This window comes from Ranitomeya variabilis, chromosome 5 (assembly GCF_051348905.1).
Source record: "Ranitomeya variabilis isolate aRanVar5 chromosome 5, aRanVar5.hap1, whole genome shotgun sequence".
Taxonomy (NCBI): domain Eukaryota; kingdom Metazoa; phylum Chordata; class Amphibia; order Anura; family Dendrobatidae; genus Ranitomeya; species Ranitomeya variabilis.
In genome coordinates, this window is record NC_135236.1 from 336,596,442 (window position 1) to 336,623,637 (window position 27,196).

Below are 27,196 nucleotides of genomic sequence, written 5' to 3' on the forward strand. Positions count from 1 at the left end.
ATATGAGAACAGAGCACCATAAAAAAAAATGTAAAAAAAAAGACACCATCCTACAGGCTGCCTTGAAGCACGAGAATCTCATTAACTGAAAACTTTAAATACAGATTAAACAACAACCACAAGACGGATTTCATCACCCAAGGTATCATGTAAATCAGTATAACAGCGCCGACCTGACACTGTCTGTAGTTTACTTTACAAAATCCTCATGACAAGTTCGCCGTAAACCTTTCAAATAAGTATTTTTTGCAAATACCTTATGATGACATATTTACACTGAATACTGAGCTGTGAAATGTGGTGAAAGACCGCTAACATCCCAATCAATCAGGGGGAGTGAGTGAGACTGGGTCACGCCTCGGCAATGGAAAGTCAACTTCCATAGTCCGGAGGTTGATGAGATATCACCGGATGTCGGCGGTGGCTTCAGTTGGGGGTCACGCTATCGGGACTGAGCAGTAATAATGCTGCTCAGAGGCAAATATGTCAACATAAGATATGTGCAAAAAAAAGTTATTTGAACGGTTTAAATCGATGTGCACAATATACATTGTAGTGGACCACTTCTAGGATTGATAAGAAACTATTTCGAGTTGGCACCTTGTCACCAAAAAGTACTGGTCAGATGACATGAGCATGTTAATAAAAAGTTTGATTTGGGAGTGCTTCCCCAGTCTTGATAATAAGCAGACTGATCTTACAGTAAGTATACGAAGTGTAAGAATAGCTATGCAATTGCCTGCAGAAACAGAAGCTGCATGCTAATTTATGATCTGAAAGACAACGTAACTAGTCCTGAAGAAGGATTCACTGCTACACATCACTATCTCCCGATGGCTATAGTGAGCAAATCAAGAATATTGCTGTCACAAAGATAGTGAGAAGCTCGAGCCACATTTTCCATCCACGTCCTTTTCCACTCCTCCAGTTCCAGTCAGTAGAGAGAAAAGGCAACCTATTAAGTTAACACCAGAGTCCGGCATCATATGTATTTCCATTGTTCCCATTGTTAATAATGTGATCTGTTTAAAGAGGACCTTTTACCAGTTTGAGCATGTTAAACTGGCCAAATCATGGAACAGTGGAGTAAAATTAGTTTATACTTTAATTTCTCCACTCTGTTGCATAGATATTAGCAGGTAAACTTGAGTGCATGTAAAGAAGAAACATCAAGGGATTTGGCGCTCTATTTCACAAAAACTGGACATCCAAACTTATAAATACAGACAAGAGGCTTTCTTATTTTTACAGTAAATCAGTGGCAGTATTATACTAACACTGTTTATAAAAGGGTGTTTTATGGACACTAAGGGTTTATGGGGAAATTCTGTTGGCAAGTCCACAAATAAGCCAGATAGAGCACATTTCTGGCTTCAATAGGGCCAATATACATTTTTATTTCATGCAAGCACTGAGACTGGAATACTCTGCCACATAAGTTTGAGTGAATTGGTGAATGAGTTGGTGAATGTTCACAGCTTTAATTTCATGAGAAGGCAGCCATCTGTATTGAGAGTTCTCTGTCTGCTATGAAGACCCTACCAGGAATATTTTGGTCTTTGAAGAACTCCGATGAAAATGCACTAAGAGCATATTATTTTACTTTCTTTCCCCTTGTCAGGTTTTCATATAAACAGTTAAATGGCAGCTGGATTTTTCTCTTGCATGCAGAATGTTTTCCGGAAATGCAGTTACAACAAGCAAAATAAAAAGTTCTGACATGTATTCTGCATTTGTACAAAAAACATCAACAAAAAAAAAAGAAATGAATGGGCTGTCACCATTATGAAGGAGTTAGAAGAAATGGAACACATACTGAGCAGTGTTGGTAATGTACAGCCTTGTGTAAAATCGCACAGAGACCAATGCACTTTTTCCAATCACTATTACTTAAGTTAAAGGGAATCTGTCAGCAGGGTTTTGCAATGTCATCTGAGAATAGTATAATGTAGGCACAGAGAGCCTGATTCCAGGGATGTATCACTTGCTCAGCAGCTTGCTGTAGTATCAATACAATACGTGTTTTATCAGCAGGTGATTATCATTACAGGACAAGGTCTCACATGCAAGCCAGTCCATCTAACCTGTGTAACACCACCCCCTATCACTGATTGGCAGCTTGCTGACAATGTACACAGAAAGCTGCCAATCAGTGGTGTGGGCGGGGTTATACACAGCTCAGCAATCTGACCACTGCTACATCTGCAGCAGAGAAATTAGGAATTCCATCAACACAACACCAAGTAATACAGAAAATGATACATTTCTGGAATCAGGCTCTCTGCCCCTACATCATACTGCTCCCAGGTTGCATAGCAAACACCTGATGACAGACTCCCTTTAAAGGGTTATTCTTAAAATATAAAGTTATCACCTATCCACAGGTTAGATAGGTGGATCTAACCTTTCTACTGGAGCCTCAGACAGACACCTGGTAGACACCTTCATTATCTGTGGTAGAAGTCCATACGACTATTAAAGATATCGCTCAATTTTCCTTTTGTCTCCTGTATGCTATATAATTCATAATTACATCTAGTTGAATATTATTTCATAATATTGCTAAACCAGAGATTACTTCAGCATGAGAATGACTGTTTCAGTTCTATTCTTTGAAAATTACCTCTACAGCTACACCTCACCAGCTAGAAGGGGGATGCCACTGGTGAGGCTCCTCTCAAGAGTTTTAAAAGCACTGGAATAAGCAATCGGATAACCACAAATCAGCAAGTTGAGCACAAGACTCTGAAAAGTCCCACTGCAATAGAGTGGCAGAGACCCATGCGCCACTCATTATCTATAGGACTGCTGAAGACAGCAAAGCTCATTATCAGCACATGATTACTGTCAGTAGAGCATCCCTTAAGGGTATGTGCACACGTTGCGGATTTGGCCCGGAGTTTTCCATGCGGTGTGCAGCACCATGTAAACCTATGAAAAAAACAAAATCAGCAGTGCACATGCTGTGGAAACTTCCACGCAGAAACGCAGCGCTTTATTTTCTGCAGCATGTCAATTCCTTGTGCGGATTCCACAGCGTTTTACACCTATTCCATAATATGAATCCGCAGGTGTAAAAACGCAGGCGAAATCCGCACAAAAACTGCACTATATCCGCAGTGAATCCGCAGGTAAAACGCAGGTCGTTTTACATGCAGATTCTGCGGAATCCGCGAGGAAAATTCCGCAACGTGTGCACATACCCTAAAGAGGATCTGTCAGCAGGGGAGCTGCCTCATCTGAGAGCAGCCTGAGGTAGGCAAAGAGAAGCTGAATCCAACAATGTATCACTTAGATTACTGGGTGCAGCTTTTCTGACACAATAAGAGTTTTTAGATTTAAAATGAAGCGGAGTTGAGAAAGCTAGCCCCGCCCACATAGCTAACCCCACCCACACCAGGCTCTCCATGTACAAAAAAAAAAAAGTATAAAGACTTAATTCATATAAAAGGTACAATTTTTCTTAAAAAGTAAGCTGACAAAAAAAGGCACTCTGGGGCTTGGCTGACGCACACAGGCTACTCTGCACTTGATGGGTGATCTATGCTGCCACTACTTGTCCCAGAGCAGGGCCTACCCATCCTTACTATAGCATGTGAACTATATGAATAAGTATTATTATTTCAGTGCACATTTGAACGCCATTCACCTGACATGTGATCACTCAGCGCTCCTCGTTAGGACCAGTTATTGCTATCCACTGTGATGGATATTAGACTAGTGTTGCATACAAAATATATATATGTACTTTCTTTACTACCACTGAGCGCTAATCACCTGTTTCTATTGTCACATATCTTGTGCCTTCACCATTTCCCTGATACAAGTTACTATTTCTCTATGCTACTTTGGTATTTATTTTTTATCATGTTTAATAAAATGTATACCTTTTATATGAATTAAGTCTTCATACTTTTTTGGTAATAAGCCTTTTGGGGCATACAGGCTCCATTTTTTCTCTGGTATTGTCTCCATTGCTTTGGGAGCTCCCTTTATGGACTATTGTCCCCATTTGTGTCTATAGCTCTAGCAAATTTTGCATCTCCATGTACAAAGTCCACAGATAGTGAGCTGCTTAGTTGCTGGACTAGTCCAGCAATGTTAATCTCTTCGTGATCAATCCATCACAGTTAGTAAACTACAGCACATACTGTGACAAGTGACACATCCCTGAATTCTGTGTTCCAGCCTCTATCTCCTGCTGTCGTCAGAGTACATATCAGAAACCTGCTAACAGATTCATTTTAATACTGCCATCAAATGATAATTTCATCATTTGCTCTGGACAAGTTTATAAACAGCCACAGTCAGGAATAAACATTTGTCCATCCAATCATTGGCGGGTATAAAATGGCTCTTATGTAATCTGAACATAATGATAAATGTGCATATTTTAGACATATTCCAACATCAGATTACTGCGGGTGGAATGTAAAAAAGAATTCCAAACAACATAAGCTGCATTCTCCTAGAAATCCCAAAGAATTTGTTGTTGAAGCTCTTCATATTGGCTACAAAAAAGGTTAATATAAAGAATGACAGCAGAGACATTAGAAAACCAAGCCTGATTCCAAAGAGACAATGAAATACACAAAGTCCTAAATGTTAAGTGTATCAGACACTAAGAGATCATGGCGATAAAGGAGAAGTACCGCAACCAGATAAACTTCATGACATCATGGGTTACCAATTGGACTTGATTATTGAAGGGATTTTCCACATTAAATGCAATCAGCAGCTCAGGTTTCGGTGTGTTTTCAGGGCAGCGGTGATGTTATGTCAACACATCACCACTGCAGGCAATCACTGAGCGCTGCGTCTGTGCCATCTACTGAGCTCAGTGATTGGCTGCTAAAACACAGAAAGGAGCAGCAGCAAAGAGCTGGTACTGAACCGGGGAGGGCGAGTATCTGATATTAAAAAGCTTTTTGGGACCACATTTTCTTAGAGTGGAAAAGCCCTTTAAATACAGAATTATCTCCAGGAAGACATAAGGCTAATTAATTTCTACTTTATAATTTACTTTTATTCTCAACTTTATGGTCCCTGTCAGCTGTATATGAGAAATAAAAATGGAGGAATAAAATAACAGTGCAGCAAGGATTTACTTACCACAATGTGTCTGGAATACTTGTGGCTTTACTACTTGACTGCAGACATTACAGACCACTAGATAGAAGTCGTCATGAGATGGATAGTGCCCAAATAAGTGCATGTCTGTAGAGAGAAAAATAAGAATAATGAGTACAGTGAGCCCTGTTAGCAAGTGTACAAGTCAGAACCACTGGTCCTATCATTTCTTAGCACACATTCGGCTTTTCCACCACAGGCCTCCTCACTGCTTGGTATCAACCTGGTTCATGAACAAAGGTTTTGTCACCAAAAAGTACTTGATGTGCAGAAACAATAATTGCCTTTAGCAAAAACTAGTATTATAAAAGTATTATTTATTAGGTACAATGTTGAAAGCTTATCTAGTTCTTAAAACCTGATGGTCTATCTTTAAGCTTTCAAAAATAGATCTCATTCAGGGTCCAGTTTTGGAGCCCAGCAACTTCTGATAAAATCCTGGCTATTGCAGCCTCCACTAGGGGGCACTTACTACATACAGATTTAGTATCGATGTCAATGAACCTTTTTAAAGGGTCCATACATTGTCAAATGCAGAGGTGTCAAACTGCATTCCTCGAGGGCCGCCAACAGGTCATGTTTTCAGGATTTCCTTAGCATTCCACAAGGTGCTGGAATCATTCTGTGCAGGTGATTAAATTATGCAATACAAGGAAATCCTGAAAACATGACCTGTTGGCGGCCCTCGAGGAATGCAGTTTGACACCTCTGGTCAAATGTACAATCCCTAAGGGGATGAGTATTTTGAAAGGAAGATCTTACCATTCAAATGCAGTCTATTCTGCAGACAGGATGTTATACGGCACGATGAGCTGAGTAGATTGATATATAGGGTAAGTCCACATGCTGTGTTTTTGCATTTATTTTTTTTTAGTGTATTTTTTTCATGCGAAAAAAAAGCTGCGTTTTACACTACCAGCAAAATTTTATGAGATTGTAACATGCATTCACACAGTATGTTTATTCTTCTTATGCTTTTTGAGCCGTGGTTATTTTCTTTTTAAACCACAGACTGTGTGAATTATTTCAGCACTTTTCATCCATTCAAATGTATGAAAAAACAAAAGTAAAAACGCATCAGAAACACACATATTATATGCTCTATTTTTCTGCCAAGAGAAGTGTTTTTAGTGCAAAAGAAAAAAAATCACTGCAACAGCGCATGCCCTAACTCATTTTAAACCTCTGCTCTTTCCAGTACTATTGGTCCAGTGGGTGGTCCTATTTGTGACTGACAGCTTTCTATGTGTAAGAGTGCATACAGAGATAGTCAGCTACTGATCGGACAGCCAAAAATCCCAGAAACGAGAGATTTAAATGAATAAAACACAGGTTATACTACATCTTTTCTCACAAAACTATATATCAAAGTACACAGCTCCCCCAGCTCTACAACATGCTGTCCGCTCCTCACTGGTCTCTACAGCTACTATATAGAGTTATAGCAGAGCTGAGTAATGCATCATTACAGACACTTCAAGATCTCATCTTAGGGCAGTTAGTGTGGGGTGAGGATGAGAGCTGACAACACCAAGAACGAAGATCCAAAAGTGTTTGTAATTATAGTTGCAGAGATCAGTGAAGAGAGCATTTCAGAGAAAAACACACTTTAAAAGTCGGCCGGGGACCAAGACATACAGGAGACTATTCGGACAGGCGGGTCCCCAGCGGCTTCTCTCTGCCTGCCCCCTAGAGTGACAGGTCTCTCCCTATACACTCTGATGTATTTCAGAGTCAAATATACCTGGCTGAAATCATACAGCCAGATACATGTATAGGAAATTGGTCATCAAGATTTACCCCCTGAGGCTATTAGAAGCACATTATCAGTCACATAGTACCTTTTTAATGATGACCATATTAGCCATAAACGCTGACTGTGTTTAAAAACTAAGCTCGTCTCTGCTCTCCTTGCCATAGCTTACCAGACATTTGTCTATCAGTGCCACTAGCGCAGTGGAAGCAAGCCCACAGCACTATAACTCGGAATGCGGGGAGAACAGGGACAATTTCTTCTCCTCCTTCATACTGTTCCCGTCCACATTACACTGCTGCGTGTGTGCTTCCACTGCACCGTGGTATTGACTGGCAGATGTCTTGGACTAGTCTGGTGACCACTGATAAGGAGAGCAGGGACAATTCAACTTCGTTTTTAAGCACTTACATTTAGCCTTTAGGCTGTGTGCACACGTTCAGAATTTTTTGCGTTTTTTTTCACGGTTTTTCACTATAAAAACGCGATAAAACTGCGGAAAAAACGCATACAATAAGCATCCTATTATTAGAATGCAATCCGCAATTTTTGTGCATATGTTGCGTTTTTTTCCGTGGCGGAATCTAAAAAAACGCAGCATGTTCATTCGGGGATTCCGCACACATAGGAATGCATTGATCCGCTTACTTTCCGCATGGGGCTATGCCCGCCATGCGGGAAGTAAGCGGATCATGTGCGGTTGGTACCCAGGGTGGAGGAGAGGAGACTCTCCTCCACACCCTGGGAACCATATAATTTTATAAAAAAATAAATAATAAATAAATTAAAAAAAAAAAGAATTAAAATACAAAATCGTGATATTCTCACCTTCCGGCGTCCCCGGCAGTTTTCCCGCTCCTCACGATGCTCCGTTCCCAATAATGCATTGAGAAAATGACCTGTGATGACGTAGAGGTCTCGCGAGACCGCTATATCATCTGGGGTCATTGCCGCAATGCATTATTGGGAACGGAGCATCGCGAGGAGCGAGAAGACTGCCGGGAACGCCGGAAGGTGAGAATATCACGATTTTTTATTTTTTTAATTATTTTTAACATTCTATCTTTTTACTATTGATGCTGCGTAGATAGGCAGCATCAATAGAAAAAAGTTGGACACACTTGTCAAACATCAAACACTATGTTTGACAAGTGTGACCAACCTGTCAATCAGTTTTCCAAGCGATGCTACAGATCGCTTGGAAAACGGTAGCATTCTGCAAGCTAATTACGCTTGCAAAACGCTAGTGTTGAGCGGGAATACGAATGCCAATTCCGCATGCAATATACTCGCGGCAGGAGTTGCGTAATTGCAGCGGAAATTTACGCAGCAATTCTGCAACGTGTGCACTTAGCCTTAGGGATAATACCAGTAACATTAAAAAGTGTATTAGGAGGCTGATAACTACTGATGACACGATCCCTTTGAGTTACTTCCTGCTTAAAAACCCCAAAAACTGATATTAATCAAGACATTACAATATATGCAACATACCTAAACACATTTACATGGTTAACATTATGTTAAGATACAGATAACCACTGAATCAAAGATAGCAAAACCAGTAAGACTTGGCCTACCACACCACAATATCATATCATGCCTGGGGTTATTTCTAATAAACGTGTGATTTTGCTTTCTACTGATCAAATTAAAGAAAGAAAACCTATATAAAGACATCCTTGAAGTTACGGTACATCACATCTTATGCTCATGGAACAAGTTAAAATTACTTTGTTATGATGAATCTCCACTTCACCACCTATATGATCATTATGCCCCAAGTTAAACAAGTACTCTCATGTTATTAAATAGCATTAGCTAGACAGTATGAAAATAAGCAAGTTTGCAAATGATTTGCTTTCTCGATCTGCTATTATTCTCCTGCAATAAGAGCTTTTATCTCACAGAGTGTACAGCTGGTTTCTATGGAGATCAGCCACAAATGTTTGCCCAGACCCTGGTCGATTATGCACAGTAGTTCCATTCCAGGACAGAAATTAACTTTTAATATTCTAGTCAGCTCTCTCCAGCCCATTGATTTCTTTACAGCATTTAGGTGTCATCCATTAATGACCCGTCCCTGCATCATCCACACAGTCTGCTTTGCAATCGCGCTCCTGTGCAGGTGTACTTACCTGCCCTGTTGAGGGCCGAGCAAAGTACTGCAGAGTGAATGCACTGGGCCTCTCTGACCTTTCCCGGAGCCTGCGCACTGCAGTACTTTGCCCTAAACAGGGCAGATAAGTACACCTTCACTGGAGCGCGATGCTGACGAGCAGACTGTGTGGATGATGCAGAGACGCGTCATCCACACAAGCCAAGAAGGAGGACGGCGATCATAAGAAGTTGGGAGGCACCGGACCAAGAGCGACACCCCTCGGACCGGACCTCCCCGCAGGTGAGTATAATAGAAGTTATTTTCTTCTCTTACAGGTCAGATTGGGGGAAGATATACAGCATTATAGACTGCCCTGAAAGGCAGTGGCCGTAACTCGTGTCGGCCTAACCTGGTTCCCTTTAAACTTTATGGTTCAGTGCCAGCTCTGCCAAAAACCAGGAAGTAATGAGACTGCAGATTTGTGAGCAGCTCAATAAACAACTTGAGAATAAATATATTTAAAAAGGTTTTCTAGTTAGGCATTTTCACCTTTATGACCAGGCCAAATTTGACAATTCTGATCACTGTCAATTTACGAGGTAATAACTCTGGAAAACTTCAACGGATCCTAGTGATTCTGAGATGTTTTCTTGTGACACATTGTACTTCATGATAGTGGTAAAATTTGATCGATATGACGCATTTGTGAAAATATCAGAAAATTGGCAAACAGTTTGAAAATTTCGCAATTTATAAACTTTTCATTTTTATGCTCTCAAACCAGTTATGTCACAGAAAATAAATAATAAATGACATTTCCCATATGTCTATTTTACATCAGCATAATTTTTGAAACTTTTTTTTTTGTTAGGTAGTTAAAAGTTTTTAACTTTCTCATTTCTAATTTTTCCAACAAAATATACAAAACCATTTGTTTTTAGGTATCACATCACATTTGAAGTGACTTTGAGAGGTCTGTATGACATAATATACCCAAACGTGACCACCTTCTTAAAACTGCACCCCTCAAGGTGCTCAAAACCACATTCAAGAAGTTTATTAACCCTTTAGGTGCTTCACAGGAACTGAAGCAATATGGAATGAAAAAATTGACATTTACATTTTTTTTTTTTTGACTCCATAAATTTTTCCCCTATGCTTGGGTTAAAAAAAAAGTAACCATTACTGACTACCACATTTTTTGTTCTTGATTTCTTTTAGTGTTTCTTAAAGCCACAAAGTTGCCATTTGAAATTACTTTAGTTTTGTGCGATCTGCTTTTTTTCTACAAAATTAAACAACTGAATGAACATCCTCCAAGGCCGGTGATTACATACGGTAATTTTTGACAGGGGTTGTAGATATAGCTCAATCTATATAGGTGTACTACATGGTTATATGTTCAAATAGAAATACTTTTCCAGTGTAGAACAGTGGTGGTCAGTAGGTTGGCATCCTATTCCAATGCAGTATCCACCGCTTGTTGGACCCCCAGGTGCTTCACAGAAATTTATAACGTTGACTCGTGAAAATAAAGAATAAAATATCACAATACATTTTATATATATATATATATATATATATATATATATATATATATATATATATATATATATATATATATATATATATATATATATGTATATATATATATATATATATATATATATATATATATATATATATATGTATATGTATGTATATATATATATATATATATATATATATATATATATATATATATATATATATATATATATATATATATATATATATATATATATATGTAAAAAGTAAGCATTTGCACTACTAAAGCAGGATGGCACCATTGAAGCTCTAAAAAACTATAGGGAGAAAAATACTTTATCTGAAAAACTAATTAAAGCTGCCAAAAAGGAAACAGAGAAGCACATTGCTAAGGAGAGTAAAACTAATCCCAAACTGTTCTTCAACTATATCAATAGTAAAAGAATAAAAACTGAAAATGTATGCCCCTTAAAAAATAGTGAGGGAAGAATGGTTGTAGATGACGAGGAAAAAGCTAATTTATTAAACACCTTCTTCTCCACGGTATTCACGGTGGAAAATGAAATGCTAGGTGAAATCTCAAGAAACAATGAAAACCCTATATTAAGGGTCACCAATCTAACCCAAGAAGAGGTGCGAAACCGGCTAAATAAGATTAAAATAGATAAATCTCCGGGTCCGGATGGCATACACCCACGAGTACTAAGAGAACTAAGTAATGTAATAGATAAACCATTATTTCTTATTTTTAGGGACTCTATAGCGACGGGGTCTGTTCCGCAGGACTGGCGCATAGCAAATGTGGTGCCAATATTCAAAAAGGGCTCTAAAAGTGAACCTGGAAATTATAGGCCAGTAAGTCTAACCTCTACTGTTGGTAAAATATTTGAAGGGTTTCTGAAGGATGTTATTCTGGATTATCTCAATGAGAATAACTGTTTAACTCCATATCAGCATGGGTTTATGAGAAATTGCTCCTGTCAAACCAATCTAATCAGTTTTTATGAAGAGGTAAGCTATAGGCTGGACCACGGTGAGTCATTGGACGTGGTATATCTCGATTTTTCCAAAGCGTTTGATACCGTGCCGCACAAGAGGTTGGTACACAAAATGAGAATGCTTGGTCTGGGGGAAAATGTGTGTAAATGGGTTAGTAACTGGCTTAGTGATAGAAAGCAGAGGGTGGTTATAAATGGTATAGTCTCTAACTGGGTCGCTGTGACCAGTGGGGTACCGCAGGGGTCGGTATTGGGACCTGTTCTCTTCAACATATTCATTAATGATCTGGTAGAAGGTTTACACAGTAAAATATTGATATTTGCAGATGATACAAAACTATGTAAAGCAGTTAATACAAGAGAAGATAGTATTCTGCTACAGATGGATCTGGATAAGTTGGAAACTTGGGCTGAAAGGTGGCAGATGAGGTTTAACAATGATAAATGTAAGGTTATACACATGGGAAGAAGAAATCAATATCACCATTACACACTGAACGGGAAACCACTGGGTAAATCTGACAGGGAGAAGGACTTGGGGATCCTAGTTAATGATAAACTTACCTGGAGCAGCCAGTGCCAGGCAGCAGCTGCCAAGGCAAACAGGATCATGGGGTGCATTAAAAGAGGTCTGGATACACATGATGAGAGCATTATACTGCCTCTGCACAAATCCCTAGTTAGACCGCACATGGAGTACTGTGTCCAGTTTTGGGCACCGGTGCTCAGGAAGGATATACTGGAACTAGAGAGAGTACAAAGGAGGGCAACAAAATTAATAAAGGGGATGGGAGAACTACAATACCCAGATAGATTAGCGAAATTAGGATTATTTAGTCTAGAAAAAAGACGATTGAGGGGCGATCTAATAACCATGTATAAGTATTTAAGGGGACAATACAAATATCTCGCTGAGGATCTGTTTATACCAAGGAAGGTGACGGGCACAAGAGAAGGTTTTTCCACCAACATAGAAGAGGATTCTTTACTGTTAGGGCAGTGAGAATCTGGAATTGCTTGCCTGAGGAGGTGGTGATGGCGAACTCAGTCGAGGGGTTCAAGAGAGGCCTGGATGTCTTCCTGGAGCAGAACAATATTGTATCATACAATTATTAGGTTCTGTAGAAGGACGTAGATCTAGGGATTTATTATGATGGAATATAGGCTGAACTGGATGGACAAATGTCTTTTTTCGGCCTTACTAACTGTTACTATGTTACTACACATATATATATATATATATATATATATATATATATATATATATATATATATATATATATATATATATATATACATACACACATATGTACACACATATACGCACTTTTTTTTTTTTTTTTTTTTTACACAAAAATGTTTTTTAAGCTCCAAATATTTTATATTCATACAGGTAACAGCAATTTGTCCCGAGTACGTTGATACCCGAGAGGCGCAGTCAGGGATTACTGGGGACAGAGGCGTAGCTATGGGTTCAGCTCAGGGGAGCACTTGGGCAAACAGTAACACTGATTAAAACTATGGTGGTACACTGATATTATCGCCATATGGTGACCACACTGTGGGAGTTATCAGTCCTGCAGAACACAGAAGTGAATGCAGTACAGTTATTTAAAGTAACTTACAGATGATGTTCATTCTGAAGTCCTTCTTTATTCCCGTCTCTTCCATGTTGCTCAATCTGACATGCCAACTTCTTCCAGCCAGGACTCATCTGCAGAGATGATAACAAAGACACATTTGACTTCTCACATTTCCAGACCAGTCTTCATCTATTCCGAACCTACAAAAACGCCTCATCCTGTTGATACCCCAATACTGAGCCGCTGCTGTCGCGTGTGTCCCTATAACTACACCTAGTGTGTGCCAATAACAGCGCTCCTCTTACTGCCCCACATAATGCCCACCACTATGCCCCTTACATAGTAATAATGCCTCCTTTGTGCCTACTTGATGGCAAAATTCACCCCTAAAAATATTAATGACCTGTGCTATGCCCTAGAAAACAGTGTCCATATTTTGCCCCTTTGTCGGCCACAATGCTCCAAGTGCCCCTATAATAATAATGCTTAAATGCCCACTTAAAATTGAATAATATCTCCGAGTCCCCCAATGTACAGCTCCACTATACACAGTATGATGGGGCCACCACTCCCTTATACATAGTATGATGTCACCACTGCTCACCCTAAACAAAATATAATGACCCCTACAGAAGCCCTCACAATGTATAATAGCCCCCACACTAGCCCTCAAACTGAATAATGACCCCCGTATTAGCCCTTAAACTGTATAATGGCTCCCACATTAGCCCCCAAACTGTGATATGGCTCCCACAGTAGTCCCCACACTTGTACATGAACTGTATAATGGCCCTCAAATTAGTACCCAAACTGTTCCCTGATTGTAAGCAGGGTCTTTGAGCTCAGTGATGGGGACATCTTGGCTCTGGTTCTGCTGCAGGAACCACAGCCTCTTGTTACGGATATGTTCAATTTCAGCTGTGGAGGTTTCATTGGGAACATTTTTGTTCTGGAGACTGGACTCGTTACCTAGAACTAGTCAAGTGAATACTCCACCTGATGTGGGATTAAAGGGAACCTGTCAGGTCCCCCGTGCCCCCAGATCCTTCATCAGTTATGTCTACATATCTAAATTCCCTCTCTAACAGTTCCTTTAATACACTGCTCAAAAAAATAAAGGGAACACTTAAACAACAGAACATAACTCCAAGTAAATCAAACTTCTGTGAAATCAAACTGTCCACTTAGGAAGCAACACTGTTTGACAATCAATTTCAAATGCTGTTGTGCAAATGGAATAGACAACAGATGGAAATTATTGGCAATTATCAAGACACACTCAAAGGAGTGGTTCTGCAGGTGGGGACAACAGACCACATCTCAGTACCAATGCTTTCTGGCTGATGTTTTTGTCACTTTTGAATGTTGGTTGTGCTTTCACACTCGTGGTAGCATGAGACAGACTCTACAACCCACACAAGTGGCTCAGGTACTGCAGCTAATCCAGGATGGCACATCAATATGAGCTGTGGCAAGAAGGTTTGCTGTGTTTGTCAGTGTAGTGTCCAGAGGCTGGAGGCGCTACCAGGAGACAGGCCAGTACACCAGGAGATGTGGAGGGGGCTGTAGGAGGGCAACAACCCAGCAGCAGGACCGCTACCTCAGCCTTTATGCAAGGAGAATCAGGAGGAGCACTGCCAGAGCCCTGCAAAATGACCTCAAGCAGGCCACAAATGTGCATGTGTCTGCACAAACGGTTAGAAACCGACTCCATGAGGATGGTCTGAGTGCCCAGCGTCCACAGATAGGGGTTCTGCTCACAGCCCAACACCATGCAGGACACTTGGCATTTGCCACAGAACACCAGGATTGGCAAATTCGCCACTTGCGCCCTGTGCTCTTCACAGATGAAAGCAGGTTCACACTGAGCACGTGACAGACGTGACAGAGTCTGGAGACGCCGTGGAGAGCGATCTGCTGCCTGCAACATCCTTCAGCATGACCGGTTTGGCATTGGGTCAGCAATGGTGTGTGTGGCACAGCCCTCCATGTGCTCGCCAGACGTAGCCTGACTGCCATAAGGTACAGAGATGAGATTCTCAGACCCCTTGTGAGACCATATGCTGGTGCGGTTGGCCCTGGGTTCCTCCTAATGCAGGACAATGCCAGACCTCATGTGGCTGGAGTGTGTCAGAAGTTCCTGCATTCCTGCAAGATGAAGGAGTTGAAGCTATGGACTGGCCCGCCCATTCCCCAGACCTGAATCCGATTGAACACATCTGGGACATCATGTCTCGCACCATCCACCAGTCACGTTGCACCACAGACTGTCCAGGAGTTGACGGATGCTTTAGTCCAGGTCTGGGAGGAGATCCCTTAGGAGACCATCTGCCGCCTCATCAGGAGCATGCCCAGTCGTTGTAGGGAGGTCATACAGGCACGTGGGGGGCACACACACACACACACAACAGATCATCATTTCCTTGTCTTGAGGCATTTCCACTGAAGTTGGACCAGCCTGTAATTTGATTTTCCACTTTGATTTTGAGTATCATTCCAAAGCCAAACCTCCATGAGATATTAATTTTGATTTACATTGATCATTTTTATGTTTTATTGTTCTTAACACATTCCACTATGTAATGAATAAAGATTTGCAACTGAAATATTTCATTCCGTGATCTCTAGGATGTGGTATTTTACTGTTCCCTTTATTTTTTGAGCAGTGTACATTACATACATACACCAATCTTTAGGGGTGTGAAACATGCTAAGTGTGCCAAATAGTCTGGGGACACTAAATCCCCATCAACTAGTCAAAGGGTTGATTTACATATCATAAACAGACTTTAGAAATACTTTTTCTAAAGATCTGTTTGTGTGTGTAATTTAATGTATGTGTGTGTAATGTTACTGATAGACAGAGAATTTTGATATACAGTTAGGTCCATATATATTTGGACAGAGACATCATTTTTCTAATTTTGGTTATAGACATTACCACAATGAATTTTTAACAAAACAATTCAGATGCAGTTGAAGTTCAGACTTTCAGCTTTCATTTGAGGGTATCCACAATAAAATTGGATGAAGGGTTTAGGAGTTTCAGCTCCTTAACATGTGCGACCCTGTTTTTAAAGGGACCAAAAGTAATTGGACAATTGACTCCAAGGCTATTTCATGAACAGGTGTGGGCAATCCCTTCGTTATGTCATTCTCAATTAAGCAGATAAAAGGCCTGGAGTTGATTTGAGATGTGGTGCTTGCATTTGGAAGGTTTTGCTGTGAAGTAAACATGCGGTCAAAGGAGCTCTCCATGCAAGTGAAACAAGCCATCCTTAAACTGCGAAAACAGAAAAAAACAAGCCGAGAAATTGCTACAATATTAGGAGTGGCAAAATCTACAGTTTGGTACATCCTGAGAAAGAAAGAAAGCACTGGTGAACTCATCAATGCAAAAAGACCTGGGCGTCCACGGAAGACAACAGTGGTGGGTGATCGCAGAATAATCTCCATGGTGAAGAGAAACCCCTTCACAACAGCCAACCAAGTGACCAACACTCTCCAGGAGGTAGGCGTATCAATATCCAAATCTACCATAAAGAGAAGACTGCATGAAAGTAAATACAGAGGGTTCACTGCACGGTGCAAGCCACTCATAAGAATCAAGAATAAAAAGGCTAGACTGGACTTTGCTAAAAAACATCTAAAAAAGCCAGCACAGTTCTGGAAGAACATTCTTTGAACAGATGAAACCATGATCAACCTCTACCAGAATGATGGAAAGAGAAATGTATGGCGAAGGCGTGGTACAGCTCATGATCCAAAGCATACCACATCATCTGTAAAACACGGCGGAGGCAGTGTGATGGCTTGGGCATGCATGGCTGCCAGTGGCACTGGGTCACTAGTGTTTATTGATGATGTGACACAGGACAGAAGCAGCCGAATGAATTCTGAGGTATTCAGAACCATACTGTGTGCTCAGATCCAGCCAAATGCAGCCAAACTGATTGGTCGTCGTTTCATCCTACAGATAGACAATGACCCAAAACATGAAGCCAAAGCAACCCAGGAGTTAATTAAATCAAAGAAGTGGAATATTCTTGAATGGCCAAGTCAGTCACCTGATCTCAACCCAATTGAGCATGCATTTCACTTGTTAAAGACTAAACTTCAGACAGAAAGGCCCACAAACAAACAGCAACTGAAAACCACCGCAGTGAAGGCCTGACAGAGCATCAAAAAGGAGGAAACAGCGTCTGGTGATGTCCATGAGTTCAAGACTTCAGGCAGTCATTGCCAGCCAAGGGTTTTCAACCAAGTACTAAAAATGAACATTTTATTTAAAATTCTTGAATCTGTCCAATTACTTTTGGTCCTTTTAAAAACAGGGTGGCACATGTTAAGGAGCTGAAACTCTTAAACCCTTCATCCGATTTTAATGTGGATACCCTCAAATGAAAGCTGAAAGTCTGAACTTCAACTGCATCTGAATTGTTTTGTTTAAAATTCATTGTGGTAATGTCTATAACCAAAATCAGAAAAATGTTGTCTCTGTCCAAATATATATGGACCTAACTGTATAGACAACTGCTGATGGTTCTGGGGGCATGTGGAACCTGACAGGTCCCTTTTAAAGATACAGGACATCATATCAAGAGGAGAAAAGTGGAGCCGGGCAGGGCTCTTCTTGTGGTCTACATCACACGGTCCATCGCCGGCATTTATCCTAAGGCTAACTTAAAGGGAATCTGTCACCCAAAAATTCGCCTATAAGCTAAGGCCACCGGCATCAGGGGCTTATCTACAGCATTCTGTAATGCTGTAGATAAGCCCCCGATGTAACCTGAAAGAGAATAAAAACAAGTTAGATTATACTCACCCAGGGGAGGTCCCGATGCGGTCCGGTCCGATGGGCGTCACGGTCCGGGTTCAGCGCCTCCCATCTTCATATGATGTCATCCTCTTCTTTGCTTCTTGCCGCGGCTCTGGCGCAGGCGTACTTTATCTGCCCTGTTGAGGGCAGAGCAAAGTACTGCAGTGCGTAGCCTGAGCCTCTCTGACCTTTCCCGCTGCCTGCGCACTACAGTACTTTGCTCTGCCCTCAACAGGGCAAAGTACGCCTGCGCAGGAGCCGTGGCAGGAAGAAAAGAAGAGGACGTCATCGTATGGAGATGGGAGGCGCCAGACCGCGACGCCCATCGTACCAGATGGCACTGGGACCGCCCCTGGGTGAGTATAAACTAACTTGTTTTTCTTCTCTTTTAGGTTACATCGGGGGCTTATCTATCACTTCTGAACAGCAAATCACAGTGATCAAAGTTGTGTGTGGGGAGGGGGCACTATGCCTTGTGGCTACAAGTCTCGATGCCCTGCTGTCAGAAACAGTAGGCACCTTCATACGATCACCGTGCGTTTAGTCACGGTTATAGCATGAATGACATGATTTATATATACTTCATTGGTCGAGAAGCTGTTCCCTTCCATGACGTAAATATACTGCAAATGTCGGGAATGGAGTAAAAGGAAAATAAATAAAAATAGGCCAAAGCAATAGTATATCTTCCCAAATAGGCGTATGCCAATACCTTTTATTTTTGAAAATTACCTTCCTGTTAGTATTTGGCTTTCTATCAAGTGCCCTTTGTTGACATCCTGGGCTGAATTTGTGGAGCATCTTAAATTCAACTACATTTTCCGACAGGCACTGCACAGTCCTGCAACAAATTCTGCACTCTACGCTTCTTTGCTCCTTTCTTTCAGTTGCCACTTATCTCCTCCAATTTGACCTCAAAGTGACACACAGCACCTCTTGGCCGGGTACATTAGGGACATGCATGCTACAGTGGGCACAGAAAGTATTCAGACCCCTTTAAATTTTTCACTCTTTGTTTCATTGCAAGCCATTTGGTAAATTCAAAAAAAGTTATTTTTCTTCATTAATATACACTCTGCACCCCCATCTTGACTGAGAAAAAAAATCAGAAATGTAAAAATGTTTGCATATTTTTAAAAAAAGAAAAACTGAAATATCACATGGTCATAAGTATTCAGACCCTTTGCTCAGACACTCATATTAAGGCCATGTGCACACGTTCAGTATTTTTCGCGTTTTTTTCGCGTTTTTTCGCTATAAAAACGTGATAAAAACGCGAAAAAAACGCTAACATATGCCTCCCATTATTTTCAGTGTATTCCGCATTTTTTGTGCAAATGTAGCCTTTTTTTCCGCGAAAAAATCGCATCGCGGAAAAAAAAGCAACATGTTCATTAAAATGCGGAATTGCAGGGGATTCCGCACACCTAGGGGTCCATTGATCTGCTTACTTCCCGCACGGGGCTGTGCACACCATGCGGGAAGTAAGCAGATTATGTGCGGTTGGTACCCAGGGTGGAGGAGAGGAGACTCTCCTCCACGCACTGGGCACCATATAATTGGTAAAAAAATAAGAATTAAAATAAAAAATAGTCCTATACTCACCCTCTGATGGCCCCCGAAGTGTTCCCGCCTCTGTGCTGCACGCTGGCTTCGGTTCCTGACTTCCTGTAGCTGGTGTGCGGTGAAGGACCTTGCCGAATGACGTCACTGTCCTGTGATTGGCCGAGACCGCTCACGTGACCGTGACGTCATGGAAGGCCCTGCGCGCACACATCAGCTATAGGAACGGACGCCGGTGAGGAGATCTGATGTCTGCGGGTGAGTATAAGCATTTTTTTTATTTTTTTTTATTATTTTTAAACGTTCTATCTTTTACTATAGATGCTGCAAAAGCAGCATCTATAGTAACAAGTTGGTCACACTTGTCAAACGCTATGTTTGACAAGTGTGACCAACTTGTCAGTCAGTTTTCCAAGCGATGCTACAGATCGCTTGGAAAACTTTAGCATTCTGCAAGCTAATTACGCTTGCAGAATGCTAAAAAAACGCAAAAAAAACGGAAAAAAAACGCAAAAAAAAAATGCGGATTTATTGCAGAAAATTTCCGGTTTTCTTCAGGAAATTTCTGCAAGAAATCCGCAACGTGTGCACATACCCTAAGTCTCATGCTGTCCATTTCCTTGTGATCCTCCTTGAGATGGTTCTACTCCTTGATTGGAGTCCAGCTGTGTTTAATTAAACTGATAGGACATGATTTGGAAAGGCACCCACCTGGCTGTCTATATAAGACCTCACAGCTCACAGTGCATGTCAGACCAAGTGAGAATCATGAGGTCAAAGGAACTGGCCAAGGAGCTTAGAGACAGAATTGTGGCAAGGCACAGATCTGGCCAAGGTTACAACAGAATTTCTGCAGTACTCAAGGTTCCTAAGAGCACAGTGGCCTACATAATCCTTAAATGGAAGAAGTTTGGAAATGGGAAAAGAAAGGTTCCAAGCGCAGTAAAATGTTGATGAAAAAAAACTGGATCATTCAGCTGCCCATACACAATAGGCTAGGTTCACATTTGCGGTTGAGTCGGCAGCGTATCGTCCGCAACCACAAACGCATGCAAACGCATGATAACGCAGCGTTTATCCTCATCAGCTTACGCATGACGGAAAAAAAAAAAGCAGCGTTTGCGCTTTTTATGCGCATGCGTTTGATATTTTCAGGAGGGCGTGTCTCAATGGGCCTGTCTAAATCAGTTCCTGGACATGCGCAGTCCAAAGTATGCAAGCACATCGAACGCATGCGTACACAAAGACATGCGTACTCATGCGTTCCCATAGACTGTAATGCGCTTTTTTAAAGCACTCATCCGCATTATTATTATTATTTATTTATATAGCACCACTGATTCCATGGTGCTGTACATAAGGAGGGGTTACATACAAATTACAGATATCACTTACAGGAAGCAAACTAACAATTACAGACAAACAGAGGGGTGACGACCCTGCCCTTGCGGGCTTACATCCTACAGGATGGTGGGATGGAGACAATAGGTTGAGGGTTGCAGAAGCTCCGGTGTTGGTGAGGCGGTAGCTTCGGTAGTGGTGAGGAGGCAGCAGGGTCAGTGCAGGCTGTAGGCTTTCCTGAAGAGGTGGATTTTCAGGTTCCGTCTGAAGGATCCGAATGTGGTTGATAGTCAGACGGATGTGTTGGGGCAAAGAATTCCAGAGGATGGGGGATATTCTGGAGAAGTCTTGGAGGCGGTTGGGTGAGGAGCGGATAAGTGTGGAGGAGAGAAAGAGGGCTATGGGGGTGTTTTTCAGCTGCAGGGACAGGACAACCGGTTGTCATTGAAGGAAACATGAATGCGGACAAGTACAGAGATATACTGGATGAAAACCTCTTCCACATTGATCTGAACCTCACATTTGGCCAAAGGTTCACCTTCCAACAAGACAATGATCCTAAGCACACAGCTAAAATAACAAAGGAGTGGCTTCAGAATAACTCTGTGACCATTCTTGACTGGCCCAGCCAGAGCCCTGACCTAAACCCAATTGAGCATCTCTGGAGACACCTGAAAATGGCTGTCCACCAACATTCAACATCCAACCTGACGGAACTGGAGAGGATCTGCAAGGAAGAATGTCAGAGGATCCCCAAATCCAGATGTGAAAAACTTGATGCATTATTCCCAAAAAGACTCATGTCTGTACTAGCTCAAAAGGGCGCTTCTACTCAATAATGAGCACAGGGTCTGAATACTTATGACCATGTGATATTTCAGTTTTTCTTTTTTTTTATAAATTTGCAAAAATTTCTACATTTCTTTTTTTTTTCAGTCGAGATGGGCCACCGAGTGTACACATTAATGAGAAAAAAAAATGAACTTTTTTGAATTTACCAAATGGCTGCAAAGCAACAAAGAGTAAAAATTTAAAGGGGTTTGAATACCTTCCGTACCCACTGTAAGGTGGCTTAAAGTAGTGACCAGAGATGTTCTACAATATAGGTAGCACAGTGTATGCATAATTCTATCTGTATTGCAGGACAAGGCAACCAAAGACTCTTCTTTCCTCTGCTGTTGTGTGGATCCATCAATATTATGCTGGTTCTGGGCATGCATACTGCACATAGCTCAATACACCACCCCTAAATAGGATGCCATTGACGCTGTGTTTTCCTGAAAATAAGCCCTAGCATGATTTTACAGGTTTTTTTTGAGTATTCTTGAAATATAAGTCCAATCCAAAGAAGAAGCCCTAGTTACTGTCAGGGCTTGCATTTGGGGGAAGAAATCGGGTCAATTGCCCAGGGCCCGCTCCCAGTTTTTCTATTCCGAGGTTAAAACTGCTTAAGAACATTTGGTGACATCACGGACATGTGATCACGATGTCACCAAAAGTCCTTTAAATGCAGGATTCTAGAGGAACTAAAGAGGAGACAGGCTGGAATGCAGGGCCAAAGTTAGAGGGATAGAAGGGAAAAATTGGGAAATTTCTCAGGGCCAGCACACTCTTGGGGCCCCCCAGCATTTCTATTCTGAGGATAAGACTGCTTAAGAACCTTTGGTGACATCATGTGACCATCCATTTTCCTGCTCTACAGAACGATCTAAACTTATTTGGTTTTGCAGTGCTGTAATCTATAGAAATATTTCTGTAAACACCCATGTTATTCATCGAAAGCCTGTAGTTAATGTGAATTAGCAACTTACTGGTTACACCGCCTGTGCTACAAAATGAATCACAAAATGACTGGTTTGTCTGCAGCCTGCTCAAGAAATCAGGTAATGTCATATGACGAGTCTTCGTTATTGTTTAATTTCAATTCAGAATGGCCAAAATATCTAAACTGAATGAATGTCTTATAATCAGTGGTACAGGCTGACCGCTTTGAAAGATCAGTATTATGGACAAGATTAATTGAAAATGGCGCTTTGCATGGCAGCCTTTTAGAAGTGCGCGCTGGAGTAAAATGTGCTAAATTCGTTCAAAGACTTGCCCTCCTACATGAAAGTGGCACGTCTTTCAGATGCCATGCACAGTTTGCAAGCAATGTACTCCACACATTTTTGTCGTAAGTTATCCTGGTTTTTTGGCATAAATTATAATGAATTTTCTGGCTTTAATTGGCCACACCACTCTCTGCTAAGTTCTGCCCAGTTTAAAAAATAAAAATAAAAATAGATGCCGAGCAGGGCGAAACTGTGTACAATGTAAAAAGTAACTGAATAATGAGATTCAACCGGTTAATGAGATGAACTATTAAGAGATAGGCGAGCCACTCAATGGAAAAACAGCTAAATGTCCACAACATTTTAAAACCAATTCATTAATTTCATATGCCAGTCTTAATGAGAGGCGTGCAGGAATAAGAAATGTATTAAGAGGGGCACGCAAGGCTGCGCTTTGCCAGAAAGGTTTTGCTCAACATAAGTTTATGGAAAAAATGTTGTTATCTCTCTATGGATCTAACTGGTGGTCTACACTTTGCGGCAGTGGATGTTGTACAATGGCATTGAGTACATATTTTTAAAGCAGGCACTCGGCTTCCATAAACCAAAAGGGTATTATCCTTATGCTGAGTTTACATGGCACCAATGCCATTAAGCAAGCGTTGTTCAACTACATATAAGCTGATAGGAGGTAAATTGCCGGCCTGCTCACACTAATTGGTGACCATTCTATGGGCCCGATACATCAAGGTCAGCTATCACTCATCATGAATTTGGCAAGCAGCAGTCCACGCATCTGTCCTTGCCAAGTTTTGCAAACTTCGTCAGAGCTGGGAGAAACTGGCTTGAAGTTGCAAAAAGTCACAAAACTTAGGCGCAAATTCTCAATTTTGTGATTTCTGGTATTAGAGCTTTAGTCCCTTAAAGGGAACCTGTCACCCCCAAAATCGAAGGTGAGCTAAGCCCACCAGCATCAGAGGCTTATCTACAGCATTCTGTAATGCTGTAGATAAGCCCCCAATGTAACCTGAAAGATGAGAAAAAGAGGTTAGATTATACTCACCCAGGGGCGGTCCCGGTACGATGGGCGTAAAAAATCCCAAGACGATGGGCGTCGCGGTCCGGGGCCTCTTATCTTCTTACCATGATGTCTTGTCTTCACGCTGCGGCTCCGGCGCAGGCGTACTTTGTCTGCCCTGTTGACGTCCGGGACATAGTGCGCAGGCGCATGTGCAGTAATGCTTTTCGGCTTTGCCCACAGTAGGACAAGGCATACTGCATGTGCGCCACCGAAGACTGCATGGCGCATGCGCCAACTATGGCGCACGAATACTCTTATTCCCTAAAATATTGCGGAAAACAGGGACGGACGGGGTGGAGAAATGAAGAGGATACGCTGCCCATCAGACCGGTAGCAAATCATTTTAATATCCCGCCAATTTGAGGTGACAGGTTCCCTTTAAAAAGAAAAAAAATTAAAAAGACACAACTTCTGCAATCTATATATACAATTGTCTAAGGGGTACTTCCATCTGTTTGTCTGTCTGTCTGCAACTTCCGTAATGCAAATCTCGCGTCGCTGATTGGTTGCGGTCGGCAGGCGACAGGCTTAGTCCGGCAGCGAATTGGCCCCTCCATACTGTCCTCCAGTCAGTGCCCCCTCCCTACTTCCCTCCAGTCAGTGCCAGTGTGTCGCCCCATCCCGGACCAACTTTTTACTATTGATGCTGCCTATAAGGCATCAGTAGTAAAAAGATATAATGTTAAAAATAATTGGCGGAAGGTGAGAATAGCACAATTTTTTATTTTTTTTACAATTATTTTTAACATTATATCTTTTTACTATTGATGCCTTATAGGCAGCATCAATAGTAAAAAGTTGGAAGCGCTGGACGCCGGAGGGTAAGTATATAACTATTTTTTATTTTAACTTTTTTTTTTTTTTTTAACAGGGATATGGTGCCCACACTTCTATATACTGTGTGGCCTGTGTTATATACTGCGTGGCCTGTGTTATATACTGCGTGGCCTGTGTTATATACTGCGTGGCCTGTGTTATATACTGCGTGGCCTGTGTTATATACTGCGTGGCCTGTGTTATATACTGCGTGGCCTGTGTTATATACTGCGTGGCCTGTGTTATATACTGCGTGGCCTGTGTTATATACTGCGTGGCCAGTGTTATATACTGCGTGACTGTGCTAAGCGGGACGTACGTACATACATACATACATACATACATACATACATATATATTCTAGAATACCCAATGCGTTAGAATCGGGCCACCATCTAGTTTATCAATCACCTACACCTGAAATCTACAAACTGTCTAAGAATGGACCATCTATGGAAGCCTAAGAAAATGTCAGTCATGGTTTCGAATGGCAGCCCACCCTGCTGGTTTCAGCACAGCCGTACAGACATAGCTATCAATAATAGCACACAGATTGCACCACAATATACTGTGTATTCACCACAGATGTCAATTTTTATTATATTTACTTAACGGCTGTCCTTTGGATTTTTTAAGCATCAAACTGCTCCACAGCCCACTTGGCTTTGAGCAGTGTTACACTAAAAGGCTAAGATTTTTAGCAGAATCATAACATCAGCCAAAAAGACCAAATTTTGTATGCATATTTAGATCCAGTACAAACCTAGGTGCACACTGTGTCTGTACACCTAGCCTACAGTACGTACACGTTCACCAGGCGTAGGGCAAAAGTACGTTCTTCTGGTCTGAGTCTGGTAGGTATGCGTCTGCATACGCTTGGCATCATTGCACTTTCCTATGCACAGTGGACAGCAGCCTGTGCCCACTATCAGGAGCATACGTCCCGAGCGCATGCACCAGGCAATGGGCACACGCACAATGTGTACCTAGCCTTAGCCATGCATTAGGTAAAATGTGGACTCGACCAGTAAGCTGTAAATAGGAGTGAAGTAAGGTGCAGTGAATTTAATGGAGGATTACAATTCCCAGCCGCTGCCCTAAGATCAGATCAGCTCTGAAGAAGGTCTGCTGCAATATTCAGCTTCCTATCACTCACATCATACTGGATGCCATGAAGTCTACATATCTACTGAATATCCACAGAGAGGCATTCTAAAAATCAAAGAGAAACATCCAGCATCATGATTAACTGCACGTAATGGTGGCCCAACTCTGGTGGCCCACTGACCTCCTCGCATAAGTGAGTGTCAGGCTAGTGGGACAGAGGAGGTGAAGGAAGACTGGCCATACACAATATGGTAGAACCACATTTAGCTAACAGCTATCCCTCCTAAATACCCCACCACCACTATTACACACACCCAAAGTCTGCCATTGGGGTAGAGTTGCCCTTGCCGCCATACATATCAGGTGGTTTGCCAATCTCATCGAGCTAGACGTGTTCGGGTGACATTCAAGAAAATGTGTATTGCTGCATTTGGAATCACAGCTTTACAATGTTGCCCACTGCACATTTCAAAATTCATTGAAGTCAAAGTAGAAAACATGAACAAATTGATGTCAGAGGTATAAATTAAATGCAAGCTTCCAGAGTCAGCAACACATTGAAAAGACAGAACATATATAAGAATAAGGGTTGAGGAACAACTATTACACATCTGACATTACATTAAAGAAAGCTGTGCCGCCTGCTCTGGTCACCGTGACATTATTACTTTCAATTGGCTCACAGCAGTTAGGCTGGAAATAGCGACATATAAATGCTCTTTACCAAGAATTACGTTCCAGGAAACAGTCATATGAAAACAAAATATTCCTGGGGGATTTCTCAATAAGAGATTAAAGGGTCATTCTCATGTTCTTTTATTGGTATCATTGCAAAGTGCTGGTAGAAAAAACAAAACATTTTAAATTATATTGTTTACTGCACATCTCCTTGGTTACCTGCCACTGCTGCACTCAAGCAGTGGTGGCCGAAAACGATCAGCACTTACAAGCATTTTCCAACAGAGCTTACGACTGCTTCTCTGAAGGTGACTGAATGGCTAGCTTCAATGCCACTGCACTCCTCTGATGCCACTATATGAGACAGCTTTACCTCTGCAGCATCGGAGGAGCGCACAGTTCAGCCTAGCCGTACATCTATACTGCAGGTCCGAACTGTCTGTCAAGCAGGAGCACCGTTCTCAGCAAACAGGAAGCCAGGAGACCGGGGAGCAGTGCGCTTCTACCTGAGAATATGATCAATTATCCCCTAAAAGCGGCTTTCAACATTATATTTGTTTGACATTGACAAAAAAAGTGGTTTCATGCCACTGACCCATGTGAGTAATTATTGATGTCAAAACACATTCATTACAATATCCAGATGTA

General features: G+C 41.5%; 1 protein-coding gene across 3 annotated transcripts in view; it reads right to left on the reverse strand.

The window, feature by feature from the left end:
• Positions 1-27,196, reverse strand: part of ATXN7L1 (ataxin 7 like 1) — a 205,907-nt gene that overhangs the window by 138,237 nt on the left and 40,474 nt on the right. For 2 of the 3 annotated variants that reach the window (XM_077264762.1, XM_077264761.1), the window contains exon 3: positions 5,113-5,217. In XM_077264762.1, coding sequence (XP_077120877.1) covers positions 5,113-5,217 — 105 coding nt within the window. Of the gene's footprint in view, positions 1-5,112; positions 5,218-13,134; positions 13,224-27,196 lie in introns of all 3 variants that reach the window. The other variant, XM_077264763.1, reaches the window with a different exon arrangement.